General features: G+C 40.3%; 1 protein-coding gene across 4 annotated transcripts in view; it reads left to right on the forward strand.

The window, feature by feature from the left end:
* fam131bb (family with sequence similarity 131 member Bb) overlaps nt 1-17,580 on the forward strand; it is a 33,635-nt gene that overhangs the window by 2,400 nt on the left and 13,655 nt on the right. For all 4 annotated transcript variants that reach the window (XM_017309601.2, XM_081597683.1, XM_008431470.3 and 1 more), the window contains exon 3: nt 13,453-13,490. In XM_017309601.2, the coding sequence (XP_017165090.1) occupies nt 13,453-13,490 (38 nt within the window). The remainder of the gene's footprint in view (nt 1-13,452; nt 13,491-17,580) is intronic.

Here is a 17,580-nt window from a genome sequence, read left to right on the forward strand (position 1 = left end):
CATCACAGCGTGCCACCCAACTTGAATCTAAAAGAAATAACTGAGAAGTAGCCTTAAAAACTTAAAATAATATAAAACACCTTTTTCCTCTCTATTCCTCTTACATAAAAACTTAATTCTCAGACTAGCTGTTTGATTTCTTTGTATGTTTGAAGGACTTGAATCCTTCAAACATACAAACATGTATGTCAGACATGTCTTCTGTGTATTTAGTGTCAGTAGCCGTAACAGAAATATATTTAGTAAGACAAACATTTAAGTAATCAATGCTTATTTTTCCTAATGTATTTACAGCAAAAGAATAAACAAATAAAATACAATTCAGCATTTTATCAGGACTAGGTTATAGATAGTTGGATTCATTTATTCATTTCGAACTAAATGTGATGAAGAGGATCTTAAAAAAATAAGCAGGATTTGCAAGTTCAGAGAACGGCAAGAGGACTACATGACACAGTTAGGAAACCAGGTGTGAACTGAATACAGCAAAAACAGCAGAAAATAATAAATAAATAAATAAAACATCACAGCAGCCTGGGTTGTCCAGAAAGCTTTATGTTGCGCCTTTCAAAGGACAGGAGAAAGCTGGGATCCCCTATCAAAACACAGGTCAGACCAGAGTGACTCCAGCTGACGGAAATAATGTGACTGAAAGATGCTTTTAAATATGTTCCTATGTTTTTCTTATAAAAGTACAGAGGATGTTCACAAATAACGATGATTGTTTTATAGGTTACGCATAAGTGATCATTTGCAACTGCTGCATTGTTCCAGAACACCATCCCACTGTGTCTGTGTGTCTGCTTGGTTTGTAGCCCTCAGCTGTCAATAAATATTCCAAGCACTGTAATGCACCACAGCGTAGCACGAATATGTAAACAAACAGCACTTAAGAGAACAACGATCCGCCGTTATCAAGCCGCTTAGGTCCCTGATTCCCTTGTGAAGCAGCGGAATCAGCAGCAGTCCTGCCAGTCTGCAGGCGTGGCTGTGTTTATCCTGAGTGAGAATGGCTTTGGTGTGCTCTATTGATCGGCCTTCTCAACTGCAGTCCACGCTGCCAAGCGGAGATCCAACAGGAGCAGCAGCAGGCAGCAGGACCGGCCCTGTCTTTGTGCCGGAGCGTGTAGCCTTGATGTCTGTCTGTTTGTCTGTCTGACTGTCTGTCCAGTTCTGTCATAACATACACTGTGTTCACCTTCCAGGGTCAGAATTTGTGAAATAAATGTGTGTCGTAGTAACAGGGACCCCCATAAAGCATGAGAAGTTTCAAACCTGTAGGGAGCAAATTATATGATTACATATGAGATACATCAGTTGGCCAGAACTGCAGCTTCGAGTAATTTTGCTATGACACTTTGTTCTTCTTTCGACATTCACATCTAAGGTAGTGGTTATGAAACCATTGTTGTTTACATGCTTACTGACAGAGATCTTAAAATCAAATTTACAACACCAGTCGGGATCTACATGTGGTGGGTTGAATGTGATGGTTTCCAGCTACTATAAATGACTCCATGTCAACTTTCCATGTAAGTCCTCCTACTTTTTCCATTGATTATGTTATAAAAACAAAATAGTAACATAACTTTACCAGAAGGGTCCACAGAATCCAAAGTGGCAATCAATTTTGAAATCCAACATGGCTGCCTTGCATGTAAAATTTATTAACAGCTGTGGAGAAAAAAAACCCCAAAAGTTTATTTGTGCTTCTTAAAATATGCAACTAAGTCTTTCATTCACACAATATACAACGTCCACCAGTATACATGTTGCAACAGTATATAAGGAAATAGATGTGGATAGCTTGTGTTTCTAACAGTTAGCATGGTCAGACGGTATATCAATTAACATCCCATTGATTATCAAATTTAGGGTTTGGAACATATTCCAACAAACTGACTGAAAAGTTATTCAGAGACAAATGAAAGCCAACTTCACTTGTTTCAGCTGCCCAGGGAGTTCTTGAAATTGCCCCCTCTTTTCACTACTTACATTTACCGCTGGACAATTACTTCTCCAGCTTAGTAGAATGACTGCCCCTACAGTGGCAGAGCACCATCGGAGCAACAACAAAAACACTCTTGAATGACTCAGACAGGTCCAGAAAAAGTCAAATTTTCCTCAGTCGTTCTCTAAACTCCCCCAGACACCAAATCTGGTGGGATTTGGTTACATCTTGGGGAAGTATGACCCACCAATACCACAGCAGATACAGCAAAGCCAAGAAAACGACCTGCAGGATTTAAACGCTTTCATGCCTCATTTAAGCAGTGGTGGAGAAAGTACTCAAAAAATGTACTTAAGTAAAAGTACAAATACACAAACAAAAATGTACTCAAGTAAAAGCACCACATTAACATTTTATTTAAGTAACAGTAAAAAAGTACTGGCTTTTAAAAATACTTAAGTATTAAAAGTAAAAGTGCTTGCTGAATGCATTACCTAATCGCTAATATCATTAAGTGTACCGATCATATTTAATTTTAATGCATCAGAAATGTGCCGTTGTAATGAACAAAGCCACAGATAAAGCATGTTGTGTTTACTCTCTGTAACATTTAGACTTAGATATGTGATTCTTTGAATCATAATTTCAGGGATGGAAGCATCTTGTCTCCTGTCCTAACATAGCATGAACTTCACTTTTTTTTTTGCCACTAGTGGCTTTTATTTTGAAAGAAATCCAACTGAAAGGGTGGGCAGGAGAGGACGTGGAATAAATGTAACCAGTATCAATTCAAACACTTATTCATTCTGTTTTGCTTTCATCTCTGTGCCACAATCCAGAGGTCTCCTGCCATCCCTAAAAAAATAACGCCCTGGGCGGTTGCCCATACTGGGCGGTTGCCCATACTGCCCATGCCCAATCATATGTTTAATGATTGCTATGCATCATTAAACATAGCAATTAACGGTAAGCAATGCTAAACTATGAACACTGTCCAAGGCGCAATAAGCAAGAAGTAACCAAGCAGAAGGAGGAGCACTGTTCTCATCCTCCCTCCTGCTACAACATCTGCCACCATGACAGGTGACGAAAACAAAGAGCAATGAGGATGCTCTGTGTTCTTACGTTGTTTTATTTATTCACCAATTACATATATAAATATACATATATATAATGAAATAAAATAGCTACTGCAGTGTATGCAGAGCGACCTGTCCAGGGTGTACCCCTCCTCTCGCCCAGAACGTTAGCTGGAGATGGGCACCAGCAACCCTCCCGACCCCACTAAGGGACAAGGGTGTTAAGAAAATGAATGGATGAATGGAGTGTACACAGAGCATTACAAGAGCATTACAAGAACAAAGAACGGCTCTCAGTGAGGCTTCAGTCCAATCAACCTTAGTAAAGATCCGTCCAGAAGAATCGGAAAGACCAACGACATCTACACATATGGTTTTTACTTATTTTTGACACAAATGGAACCCCATATGGTCACAGCGTTGTCCCATATTTGCGACAGTCAACACCTCCGCACAATAATTGAGAGCATGAGTGACAACTTTTTTTCATCGCAGATGCAACATATGTCTCTCTGTACAGCTAGCTTTGCTAGCATCACGTCCACGGAGCTTACCTTTCTTTAAGCTTTCCTTCAAAGTGGCGCTAAAAGTTGGACAAAGTCCCCACCATCTGTGAAAGCGAAGCGCTGCTGATTTTACATGTCGCCATATCTTATGATTTATGCAACGCTATTATATTACTGACTACAGACATCATCTCCCACTCAGAGGAAACCACTGCGCATGTCTTGGAGCTCCGCGTGCGAGTAAAGTGGGAGGCGATATGTGACAACAGACACGTAAGTCACGTTATTGCTTGGATTTTACGGCGCCACCTTAAGTCCCTGAACTTCACATTGCGACTTGGATGTAAGGGGTAACGCGACAGTTTTGTAGAAATGTAGTGAAGTAAAAAGTACAGATACTTACTGTAAAATGTAGTGGAGTAAAAGTAGAAAGTATCCATTATTAAATCTACGTAAGTAAAGTACACGAAAAACTTAAGTACAGTAACGTACTTCGTCACTTGCATTTAAGGAATGTGTTAGCTCTACCACCTGTAGTCAAATCTTACAAAGGCCTATTATTAAGCCTTAAATCTTGGCTATTGAAGAAGAGAAACACAGATACTGTGCCCAAGAACAAGGAGGGAATAAATGCCTTAACTGTCCCTGTTCACCCTCCGGTGTTTTTTGACCATGCCTTGCCTTAGACGTTTTAGGCCACAAAGAAGGGGCAACAAAAAATAAGGTTGTTAAATAAAATAACAGGAAAGTTGGAGCTTGTTGTTTAATTCAAAATTCATTAAACCTTTCCTGGACTCGCATGACAATTAGACATCTTAGGAGCTAAGACATCAGATTGTGTCAAAGTTGCATAAAACCTGGTTGAGAACATAAAATAATAGGATCCAGCCATGATCCATGTTGTTTGCAATAAAGTTCTTTATTTTCTTTTCTTTTGCTTTTTCATCCAGTGCATGAAACAGCCTGCATCAATCCACCACAAGGTGAAGGCCTTGAGATTCAGCAGACAGAGCTGAACGTTTTTCATAAACCTGTTGAATCAATACAATAATTACCACCTATGTGAACCAGGAAGACCGCATTACATTGATTCTACTTGTATCTGTCAGATTACGCTCCTGCGCGGGAATACAGCAGCATCAGTTTAAGACTGTCACAACCACGTAGCAATTATTGCAATTCTGAGATCTGGAGCTGCTAATTCTATTAGCGATCGTTGTGCAAAAAAGCTGCACATCAGAAGCGTTTTCTCTGTTCCTGCTTATTGGCGCCACACCTGTGAGTGCTTGAAACATTAATCATTGCTTAATTTGGGTTTGCTGTGTGTAGAATGACTGTAACTGCGATGCTTTAGGCTGCGGGGTTGATATGGTAGATAGAAACGAGGGTGGAATCCTCTGAGTGGACGATTATCTGTCCTCACCTGCTTGTTTGGAAATGCACCAGTTCTACAAAAGAAATCAAGATCTGAGAACCTAGTTAATCCCAGAGGAAAGCCCCTCAGTTATTTGTGCAACAGAGGTTTAAATGAGACTGTGAAGACAGAGTACAAATAAGTGAAAATATAAGGTGCTCACAGCAGACTCAAGAATTGAAACACCATAGAAATATTGTAGCTAAAGTTCTTCAATACATAAAAGATGAGAGAAAATCATTTTCTTTCTCTCAGAGTTTTGATGATTCTTCTCCATGTTAACTAGCAATATCCACTCTGAGTCTGTTTACTCATGTGTATTCATGTGTTGATGCATGGACCAGCGAATGACCTCTACTTTACATCTCTCTTGGGACAGCCCACTTGCTGATATATTTATGCTTTGTGTGGGTGTGAATCTAGCAAAAGCGTCCCTGCTGCCTTAACAGCTTCTACTACCTCTGCATTTTTTTTTTTTTGTCGCAGCATTTCAGAGAGGGATTCCCTGCCATTAAATTAAGAAGCAAAACACACACCTTTGCCATCTCACACGCTCAACTTGATGGACAGCGTTTGCCATTTCCGAGTCCGCCTGTAAACTGGCAAGTCTGGTGGAGGCGTAGACTAATTGACAGGCTTCTCTCCAGGTTGGAAAAGCCTTGTGAGAAGGAACGCGCCGAGGCAAAAACGACTCGGAGATGTGGTACCCAAGGAGCAAGGCTGGCCCTCATCGCATGTTGGCATGTGTGTACGTGTGTTCGAATGTTGCTCAAGGACTCCAGGAGATGCATCTGCTGTCCTCTAAGCCAGATACCGCTGCATGTGGGAGGGGGTGGAGCAAATTGCGTGTGGTTGTGTGAGGACTGCACACACCCTTGCATGTATCATTTTGTGCTTCGGATCAGAAATGAGAGGCCTGTGTGTGGGCGCACGATGGCAGGCGTTCTGTAAACACTGTGACTCAGGCTCTGAGTGAGTTATGAAATTTGAAACATAATGCTGTCATGTAGAAATTTCATCTCTACTATTTGATCTGTGCGTAAAAGCATGGTGTGTGTAGTTCTATGCGTTTGTGCGCCTTCAGTGTGAGATCAGCACTTATTGTTTCTGGAATATCTGCAACCGCTAACCACTTTACGACCGATTAAAAAGAACGCTTATGTTCTCAGTGATGGGTAATCTGTTTCTGAATGTCATAGAGAAAAAAAAAAAGCTTTTATGCATCTACAGACTGAAACTTTTGGTCTTTCTTCTTTGGGAAATATCTCTGCAGTCAAATTTATGAATATTATCAAGTCTTTTGATAATAATAGTCCTGCTTCTGAGGATTTTTTTCCCTGTGCACATCAGGGACATGCAATTAATTTTCCTAGAGGGTCACATAAGCAAATGTCACTGTGGTTGAAGTCTAGACCAGTTTCTGAGCAAAATTTCCCAATTATATATTTGATGACAAGCTGTAAATGAAATTCTTAACTTCTTCGGTAACAGCACACATTGAAAGTGAAAAAAATCTAATGTGATCCATATTTCTGACTGCTTAAACTTTATTTTGAGTTAAATTAAACAATTGTTTTTACAAAAACATTTGTTGAATTAGCACAGCCTGATATGGAGCTGATCATCCAGTTACTGTTTTACCAAGAGCAAGCCTGAAGCAGCTTTTTTTCTTTCTTACAGTTTTACATTAGCACATCGGCTTAAATTCAACTTCTGTTGATAAATACATGCTGATATAGCAAAATAAAGACCTCAGCTTCACAATAAAAGCTGTGTTTTCAAAATAAAAGAGGCATATTGTTTTGTACTCGCCAGCTCTTAATCTTAAGAAGTTGCTGTGATCCACAGTTACTCAGGTCTAAGCTTTCTAGTACAAAAATGTTGCCTCATCTGGCCGGTGAACCTTCTTTCATGTCCTCAGTACAACTGAAAATTAGACTGCTTAGGATTTTTTTAAACAATGGAAATTGTCACTCTTAAAGCCCAGGATTAAAGAGTAAACAAGTAATAGTTGTCAACAGATTATCCAACCTGAGCTGCGTCTCTGCAACTCCTCCAGAGTAGCCATGTTTTCTTTGGCTTTTTCTCTAATTAACATTCTCCTTGTCTTGCCTTGTCAGTTTAGTTGGATGTCAGGAAACTGTATAAGTTTTCATATGATCAGGATGAAGCAGGGATTTATTTGATACCGAGTTTGGAAATGATGCTTTGCTGCCTCCGGCAACTAACGACATAGTTTGTAAATGTTTGAGCTCTTTCTTTTCACTTTTTAATCAATAAGAGCATGAATAATCATCAATAGATTTTTATAAATAAATACTTCATGCAGTTATTGTTCACTGTAGAGCGGTGCAGTCTCTCACCCATTAATAGATAGGTGAGTTTTATTTTTAGAGCAAAGTTTGCATCTGTTGCTACTCTGACTGCATGCAGCGACAGATGAACTGACAAAAAGACTGTGAAATGTTTTAAAATACTTTTATTGCAATTTTAGTACTTAATTAAACAAATACCACAACACATAGGATACAGTCGTAAGTCTGTCTGACCTCTGCTGCTTTTGCAAGGCTCTATATATTTATAAAGAACGTCGTGATGCAGCACAGGCTGCAGCTTTTCCATCACCACGCTGCAGCGCTGAGCACCAGAATCAGGATTGCTGCTCCAGAACGTCTTTCAGCTTTGACAGTCGTCTCATGTTGTGTTTGAGTGGCTCAGTAAATGCGTGGTGGTTTTTCCTGAGTGGCCTGTGTCTTGAGGCTCTTTTAGCTCAGTTTCGTCCACCAAACTCTTCCGACCATCTGGGCCGAGGACCTCAGCTGTGTTTTCGCTGAACTCTGTGCCTCACTAAGTCGGCATCTGCACACGGCGCTGCAAGAGGGCTGCTATCCAAAGCCACTGCTCCGCCGTGGCAACCAGCCTTGCTGCAGCTGTCACGGTAAACAAGCACCAACCCCCCCCCCCCGGTTTCTCGCTGTTGTTGCTGCAGGGCACTTGGAGTAAAAATGACTGATGAAGCTCAAATGTTTCTCACTTCAGCGGGAGCCGTTACAGCACTACAGCCGGAGCCAGAGTTGACAGTGCAGATGCCGAGCATCTCTTTGTTCGCTGTGGACCGACACATCGCTCCCTCGTTTTTTTTTTTCTTTTGCTCTCCCTTGCTCCTTCTCTTCGCCTGAACTAAGTCAGGCTCCCCCATGACCGCAGGGGGGGGGGGGTATCCAGCTCTGCACTTCTGTATGTGTGGGGGTGGAGGGAGCACGCACCAGGGGAAGGGAAGCTGGCTGAGAACTGCGGTCATGCGCTCTCTTGTTGTTTCCTCAAGGAGGGATTCTGCCTGCTTTCTCTGGAGCAGAACAACACTTACTGCGCTGCTGAGAGCATCACCTGTCCACAGGCAGAGGAGGCTTCAAAAATCTCCTGAAATGATGAGTAAGAGTTACTGCTGGTCACCAGATGCACTGTGTTGTATTCAGAACCTTGACATTTTTCATATTCTCTAACTTTGATGTCCAAGGTTTGGATATTCTGTGCCAGACCAAACAAGTAGTGCAGCAGAAGAGGAAACAATTAGTGGTTTCTATGTTTGCTTTCAGATAAAAGACTCCAACTATACTGATTGAGTTGTGCAACTTTATTCAATACTTCGGATGGAGAGCATCTATAAAAATTAATTTCCAAGTCTGTTCTCAGTTTTTCATTGGAATTTAGGCCCGCTTTCATCCATACGTCTTTATTGTGTCTCTGACTCTTATGTTTATGGTTGTTGCCCTGCTGGAAGGTGAAGCTCCACCCCAGACTTATGTTTTTTTAACCTCTACCAGATTATCCTCCAGAGTTGCTCTGTATTTAGGTGCATCAATCTTCCCATTAACTCTGACCACCTTACCTGGTCGCCACAGCATTATGCTGCCAACACTATATTTCACTGTCTGTCAGGAGGATGTGTTCAGGGTGATGTATGCCACTCACTGCAATCCATTTGGATCAAAGTCTTTACACTGGCTCCAAGTAGCTCAAAGGATAGACTTTTAAAATACTTTTGTTAGTTTATAAATCACTACGTTGCTTAGCACCAAGATACATTAAAAATCTGTTGTTGTTGTTGTTGTAGGAGTCTTTCAAACCTCAAACTTCCAGAAAACTGCAAAGCTGCTGAAACACCGAGTTATTTTAAACCAAGACTAAAATCCCATTTGTTTAGAGCTGTCTTTGATTAATAGTAACTGGATCATAGTTAATTTTAATATGAATTACAACTTTTCATTCTCTTTATTTTTCCACTGCTGTGTAATTTCTTTTGTTTGCTTATTGTATTTTTATCATGTAGATGACTTTGAATCACCTTGTTCAGGACATGTGCTCTGCAAATAATCTTAACTTGACTACTTTTCTACAGTGGTCAAATTTATGGAGTTCACAGCTAATTGTTGCACCTGCAGACTTACTGTTGCCTTCTTGGTTGCCTCTCTGATTAACACTCTCTTTGGCTGACGTGATTTAGGTGAATATGGATATATTGAAATCCAACATGTTTGATTTTCTATTTTCAGATTATACTGAGCTGGATGAGATGTTTGTGAGATGTCATTTTTATGATTTCACTCTGCTTTAAACTCTATCTTTATGTTTACTGTTTGTTTATGTTTGTTCTCTTTTGGAATAAAGTCGAGTGAACACGTGGAAACCACCCTTTTAAAAAATCTATAAATGAAATACTGTTTTGTTAGTCTATCTCATGAAACCCCTGTTATGATATATTCAAGTCTAAGTTGCAAAAAAATGGGGAAAAGTTCAAGGGGCATGAATACTTTTGCAAACCATCTTGTTTCACAAAAAAATAAAATAAAATTCCTTAATGTGATTGTCAATAAGGTTGAAACTGAAAGATGCTAGAAAGTGAGCGTTGTCAATACAACACGCTGTGATGATTCGGTGTCACGGCTGAGCGGCTCCTCAGTAGCTGTGCGCTCTGCTGCAGTTCAGAGAACTCTTGGGCCATGTTGTGATTTATGTGCACAGAGAGTGATTGCTAATTTGCTAATTGGCCGAATGAGGCTGATGGATGGAGGGAGGAGAGAGGCTGTGAAAACTAGAGAAGAGAACAGAAGCAGGAGGAGGGAGGAAGCGGTGTGAGTGCATAATTAGACTATATGTGGCTGGCAGCTACATGCATGTGGATGGGTATGTTGATGGGTAGTTTGTGTTTTCAGGGCAGAATTGTAACCCAGATGGGTAAAAAATCTAGGACGCTCTTCCTCTGCCTCGGCTGCAAATAACGTACATGATAGTTGTGGTCAGAAGTTTACATACCCTTATCGTAGACGTGAATGCTATTTTATTTTTACTATTTGAATGCGTATATATTGTTATTTTTTGATGATGGGATGGTTATGCAACAAATAAATGTGTTATTATTTTCTCTAATCAACAACGGTTCCAAATTATACATGCAGACATAAGTACATACATACAATTTTGTTAAATGTCCATAAGCAAGTTGTTCCTGCAACTTATTGCTGCCAACAATAAGATTCTGATGTCAGTTTTTTGTGGCCAAAATTCATTTTAATTAGTGCCCCCAATCTGGATTTCAGGCATAATCCACAAATTTTCAACACGACTGAAGTAGAGATTTTAGGAGGGATGTTCAGGAATCAGGCTGATTTATCCATTTTAAATCTAGTTTTGATGATTGTTTATTGCCTTCCACAGTCTAGAGTGAAGAAACCCTTTCAGAGAAGTCTAATGATGAAGGCAAAGACTGAGCTGTGAAAAAGAAGAATGCTTAGAGAAGTCAAACCACAGAAAACCTGACCAACTCTCTTGTACGGTGTTGGCAGTATGATACTGTGGGGCTGTCTTTTCTACCAGTGATACTGGTGCAAAGTGGATAGGACAATAAAAACCGAAGACTTATTCATTTGAACGCAAACCAAAATTTGCATTTGAATAGGTAAATCTTCGTGAACGGAGCAAACATCAACCATGTAGAAAACTTATCCTAAGTTGAGTGTGGCTCTGTGTATGTTGGAGTCTGTATTTCATTTCTGGATTAGAGAATATTTACAATAAACTCAAACCTGTCCACTCGTTAAGAAAAAATCTTTAACACTGTATGTTTTATTATCATTCCACCCTGCAAGAGTAAAGGCTAGAAAAAGGCTCACAATCAACACGAGAGTCTTGCTCATGGTGGGAACATGTAAACTTTTCACTTTTCTCTGCACTGCATTTATGTCTAACTAACAGCAGCCAATAAATGAGCCGCTCACATTACAACTCTCAGGGCCAACAGTCAAACATGTTTGCAATTCCTCTGAGGCCACACAAAGTTCACATCTATTTGTGGCCCTTGAGCATAAATGTGTTCAGTAAAGACATGTCTTCATTTTAAAAGTTTTACTTTTAGGAACCGTGTTTGTTCTAGTTTGCTAGAGGATTACGGTACTGTGACACATCATCATTAAATAAAACCAGCAGACAATCTTTAGAAAAGCTAAAAGCTGCATTTTAAGCAATAAATATTATAGATCTAATAATTATTACAGCAGATGTTCCACCGACAAAACTGTGATAAGCTACAGTTTCCCTAACGAGACCGACATAGACGTTGGAAATATTAGAAATTCTTTTAAAGTGTCTTTTATACTTAAGTGGGATTAAACTTCATGATGTGTGAATCATAGACTTTGATTGCTCCCGATTGATTGAGTTGACTAAAAGCGTCCTCTTTAGAAACCCCAACTCTGCAGCACATGTGCGACTGTGACAAAGCGGTCATATTTGCACTTTGACAGCCCTTTTCTCACAGAAGCGAGGACAGGACTTCTGGAATGACATCCGTCCCTCGTCACTTGCCCTTGCAGTTATCTGATGTGACTGAACGGAGTTCAGAGGAAAGGCTAATATCCGAGAGCCCAGCAGAGACGGAGCATAGCCAATGTTTGAATCACTGGGTCAGTGGGTCACAGACGTCGCTGGACATCCACAGATCCAGCGACTCGGTGCGGCTCTCAAAGCTCAAGCGAGAATTTGCTCGCGATTGCCAATTGCAGCTGCGTGAAACACGACTGGCGAACCGAGAGACCCGCAGAGGAGGGAGCCCCTCTGAGAGTTGCACGCACACGGAGAACAGACCCTCTGATACAGAAGAGCACCTAGAGACCGAGTCTGTGTTTAAACTCCATCAGGAGCAGAGACTCTCTAATTAAACCAATGTTTTAATTAGGATTTGGACAGCCGAATGAGGAGGGATAATAACGTTCATTTATCCAGCACAGAGCGTGGATTTCAAATGAGTCTCATGTACGGCTAAGTGATTAATTCAAGAACAATCTCCCAATAAATTATATAATCAGTTGTTAGGCGAAATGCATCAATATACAGCAATGCAAACAAAATGTGAGGAGGGTTACTACCAACAACCAGTGGGTTATGTTGTTTTGCTCGTGTTTTTATTAAATCATAAGTTCTGTAGCAGACTGATGAATTACATTAAACTATTTAAGTAGATAAATGGTTGGTCTCAGTCTGTGAATCTATCAAAAAGTGTCCAAAGGATTCATTATTTATTTAATCCCATTAAATCACTATCGTCACACATTTAATGAAGCAAGGAGATTGTGCATTAGGGATACATGAAATCAGGAATACTTACAACATCCAACAGTGTTGGGGAATTTGACAGCTTTGAACAGTTTATGTTATCTTCTTTGAGCATTTTTGTAAGTCTGGAAGTGATTTTCCAGGCTTTTCTTGTCATAACTGCTCATATTTACATAAGGTGATAAAAGGATTAACTTCCATCAGAAATATACCGATCTCACAGGAGTTCAAAGAGAAAGGTTTACCAACCTGATAGTGAGTTTATCTAATCTTGATTTCACAGTGGTGAGCTTGGAAAAGGAAAAAAAGGAAGGAAGTCAAAGTTTAAAAACTGCTTAGACATCCAAACAACTTCACCAAGCACCAAAGACAGAGCAGGCAAAAAAAAAAAAAAAAAGCGCCTGCTGTGTGTTAGACTTTTTTGAACCCTGCTGCGTTTCTGCTCCTTGGTTTTTCCTCCTCAGTTACTCCCTCGGCTGGAGAGTCATTTTTGGCTCCAACAGTGTTTCAGTGTTACTGACTTTTTCGGGTTGTCGTTTTTTGGGACGTCCAGAGAATCTTCACTTTCAATTCATAACATGATGACCTGCTTGAAGAGACTCACCCCAAGTATCTGTTGAATGTGATAAGGGTAACTTGTAAGCACTTGGAAAATATCAGGCTGTAAAATAAGTGTCTTTATTGTTGCTATGGCGATATGGGACCTTTGTGAATTTTCTTTTACTATTAAATTGAGATTGGCAAAGAAGTAAAATGTGCAAAAACGATTTTTTGGGTGACATTTTATTAAAAGCTGAAGATTTTGTTTGCCATTCTGTATGATCTGTTATATCACAGATGAATAATAACACTTTCTTCTCTTTTTGTCTCTCTCTTCCTGTAATGCGCTCACAGCGGCAGATGGGGTGCCAGTCCAGAAGGATGGGGAGCAAGTAAGTCTTCAGCTTTCCATCTCACTTGGTCGTCTTGTTGACTCCTTTCACTGTGGATTGTTGCTTCTCCACCTGAGGAACCAACATGGCTACAAACTGTTTAGCTTCCACATGATGATGAACTTCACCGGCTCACTGTGCTCACGCTGGTAGTTTAGAAATATCAGTTCCTCAACGCTCACCGCTCTTCCCTTGTATCTTAAAGAATCAGCGATCGCTGGTTTTGATGTCAAGAAGTCAGATGTTTGTCACCCAACTGACAGCAAAAAAACCCCAAAAAAAACCACAGTGTTTCAAATAAGAACCACAGAGACATAACCTTCCCTCTTTCTCCAACTTTTACACATTCCCATTGCTTTGTATCTTTTTCTCTCCTCTCTCCTCCAACACTGATCCCAGGAGACAGGACACCGGAGAGGAAACCATTTTGAACTAAAGTGTAGGGACTTCTACTTTTCCACCAAATGCACTGTGGACTGATTGCATAATTTATTTATGTGTTATTTCCCAGAATGCCCTTTGGAAAGAAAAAGCAGCTGCCCGCACACATACATTCACACACACGCACACGCACGCACACACACGTGTACACACACTCACACGTTGGCAGCACGGTCAGCTATTGGAAAAAGAATGGCAAAGCTGCTTCAAGGGGCTCAGCTCTACCACTCAAGTGTGTTAAATCTCTCATCACTCCAACTCCTGTGAAAGGGAGGGAGGAGAAAAAGAAAGAAAGAGAGGAAAGGAATGGGAGCAAAGAATAGAATTACAAGGAAAGCATGAATTAGACAGGAGGGCGCTCATATCAAATCATAACTACAGTCGGGATACCCGCTGTATCCAGCTGACGGGCCCGACTCCAGTCAGTGAACTCAGCAGGCGATTCTGACAAAAAGCTGTAATCAAGATTTGACATTAAAATTTCAATTACTTTCACTTTTAAACATTAAAGTCAACTACAGGGGCCTGCAGACCTATTCAGACCCCGTGAGCATTTTCACATTTTGTCATGCTCCAATCGCAAACTGCCATGTACGTTACTGGGATGTTTGGGATGCTTACATGTTTTTTAATTGGTAAAATTAAAAAGTGTGGTGTATATTTGTATTCATCCTTCCTTAGTAATATATTTCCACATATTCTCAGTTGAATAGAGGTCAGGACACATGGATGCTCCAGTCTAAGCCGCTCCATTCATCAGATGCATGTATGTCCAGCTTTGTTCCTGCTCTGGTCTTCATGTTGTTTCTGTCCACTAATGTTCTCTAGCAAACCTCTGAAACTTATACAGATCCGCTGGATTGATACTGAGATTAAACCACACACAGACGACTTTATTTACTAATTAGTTGACTTCTGAAGGCAAGTTGTTGCAAGTTGTTTAATTAGGAGCATCAGAATAAAAGGGGGATGAATACAGAAGCATGACACACTGAGACACTGCTCTTGATTTTCTTTCATTTAGTTTCTAATCAGCGACGACGCACTTTCTGAAATGTTGCAGAGTTCATGATTGCAGCAGTGACAGCATAACGGTGCGTTCCAGTTTTGTTTTCTTTCTCACTGGTTTGCTCAGTGACCAGGCTAAATACTGTCACAGGCCAATAATAATTATAATGTCATTTTCTTTGAAGATTTTTGCACAATTAAACAATGTGAGCAACACGTTCACTAACAACAATAACACAGTTCTCTGATTTCTTATCAAGCAATCAAAACTTCGCAGCTGCACTGTTTCTTATCAGCTAATTTTTAATAATAGTCAATAATATGTCATTCAGTAAGCTCCATGTAAGTCAGTGGTCTATATGCACTGGCACCTTTAATTAACACTCTCGTTGTTTCTGCCGAGTTGCAACTGGAATGGATGCTTTACTGGCTAATATGCTCTTGTCCAATCCAACTCTCATCTTGCCATAATTTTGGCATGTTGGTGGTTGCCCAGGGTGGCATTAGAAGAGGGGGGCATGAGGATCTCATAATAAAATGTAAGTATTGCCTTTATGTATGTGCGGTCAACAGAGTGGGAGTCCTCTGCTTCCTGCTGATAATAGGGAGACAAAGCTGCTTTCTGCAGAACTGCACAGCACCTAAAAAATTAGGATAATTTTGCAGCATTTTAACTGTTTTGAAAGCGGCACAAAGACGGGTTTGGTCACGTGAGAACCTCTACTGCAGGCTCTCTAGCTGTAATGTGTTAAACTTAGCTGCATGTTCTGCTCTACAGAGCCTCTCTCTCTTTTTTTTTAAAGTACTTTATTTTTACTTGTGTAGCAGCCTTTTGCAATATTAATGCACAATAACAGCAGCAGTTGGCCCGCCCTTTGCAGTACATCGAGTGCTGGAATCTGTCAAATGTTGGTTCTGTAGTTCTTCGGTGGGATGCGGAACTTATTTTCTTTCACTCGGTTGACGAAGTTGGCCACATGTGGCTCTTTCCATTCCTCTTCGTTCCAGGAAAGGTCTACCTGTGATCAGATCTCCCAAGAAGTAAAAGAATGTTTAAGTTTTCTTTTAGTTTGAAGAAGTTATGTGAAATATTTATGAGTTTTTATGCAGTGTGCTCTCAGTTTGAAGAAACTGAGGTCTGTCAGGAGAGCCAGGATAATTAGAAAAGACCCCAAAGGTTGAATCATAAAGGTCAGTGTCAGCTGACTTCTTTTGAAGATCTTCAGGAAATGAGTAGAAAATGAATAACAAAGTCAGCAACAACCAAAGAATGTGTTTAAATGACCTTCAGAAAGACTGGAGAAATATTGACCAATAGGCCTTAAAGAAAGAGACACCTGACTGCTTGGACATAAACTAAAAACGATGAAGGGTGACTTTAAATCTTTTCACCGCCATTCTCTTTATGTGGTGTGAAACACTTTTAGACAGTGTTTTCCTACATTTGTTCATGTTATGTTTCATTATTACTACAAACTTTATTGTATTTTTTGGGAATTTTATGTGACAGACCAACATTAAGGAGTGAAAGGAATCTGACACATGGTTCGCACAAATTTTAAATACAAAAATGTTAAAGTGTGGATTTGTATCCAGTCTCCTTGTGAAGACGCTTCACAGCAGAAACATTTTTTTTGTTGCAAGTGTTTTAGTCAGTCTGCCTTAGCTCAAAAATAGCTCAAACTCAGTCAGATTTAATAAACATTAATTTTCAGCATGATGCTACCACCACCACGTTTCACTGTGGAGAAAGCGACTTTGCACTCTTGTACAATTAACATTTTTAATTAAAGTCTTTCTCTCATTCATTTCGTATGGATGGCCATGTTTTGGTAGGTTTGCCAAACACTTTCCATTTTCAGACGACTTAACCAGGGCGCTCTGAGATGTTCAAAGCTTGTAATATTGTTTTAAGACCTATTATTGCTTTACATTTCTTCACAGATTCATCCCTCACCTCGCTGCTGCATTCCTTGGTTGTTGTGGTGCCTTTTGTTTTCTAATCTTTTCCAAGAAACCTCTGAGGCCTTCACCGAACAGCTACATTTACACTTAGAATAAAATTAGCCACTGTTTACCAATGAGGTGACCTCAAAAGGCACGACGCATGATTCATCACAATTATGCGTCATTCTGTGTTAATCTGCCACATAAAATGGAAATTAAATGTATTGTAGTTTGTGATTGCGATGTTACAAAATGTGAAAAAGCTCAAGAGTAGCATATTTTGCAAAGAAATGTGTTTTTCAAAATGCCACAGTATCTGAGAACCACTGCAGCTAACAGCATGGGTGTCCAAATATTTGCAAAAAAATAGCTTTAATCCATGTACCAGTCCAGAAAAAAAAATCTCATCCATATGAAAATGCAGTTCAGGAAGAAATAGGTGTGTTGAGTTTTTACTGCCACACTGTGTCTGTGCACGTCGACAGTGGGGTGAAAATATTTAAGCCGGCAGGCCACAAGTGCTCCACTCTCAGCTGATAGAGGGAAATAGTGTCGCAGAAGCTGCTGCTTATCTTCTTTGTCCTCATCATCTGAGTCCGCCTCCTCCCTGCACAACACACATGCGCGCGCACGCACACACACACACACACACACCTTCCTGTTAGCCTCGGCCCCTCGTCTATCTGCAGCATCA

This window comes from Poecilia reticulata, chromosome 16 (genome assembly GCF_904066995.2).
Source record: "Poecilia reticulata chromosome 16, P_reticulata-male-v2, whole genome shotgun sequence".
Taxonomy (NCBI): Eukaryota; Metazoa; Chordata; class Actinopteri; order Cyprinodontiformes; family Poeciliidae; genus Poecilia; species Poecilia reticulata.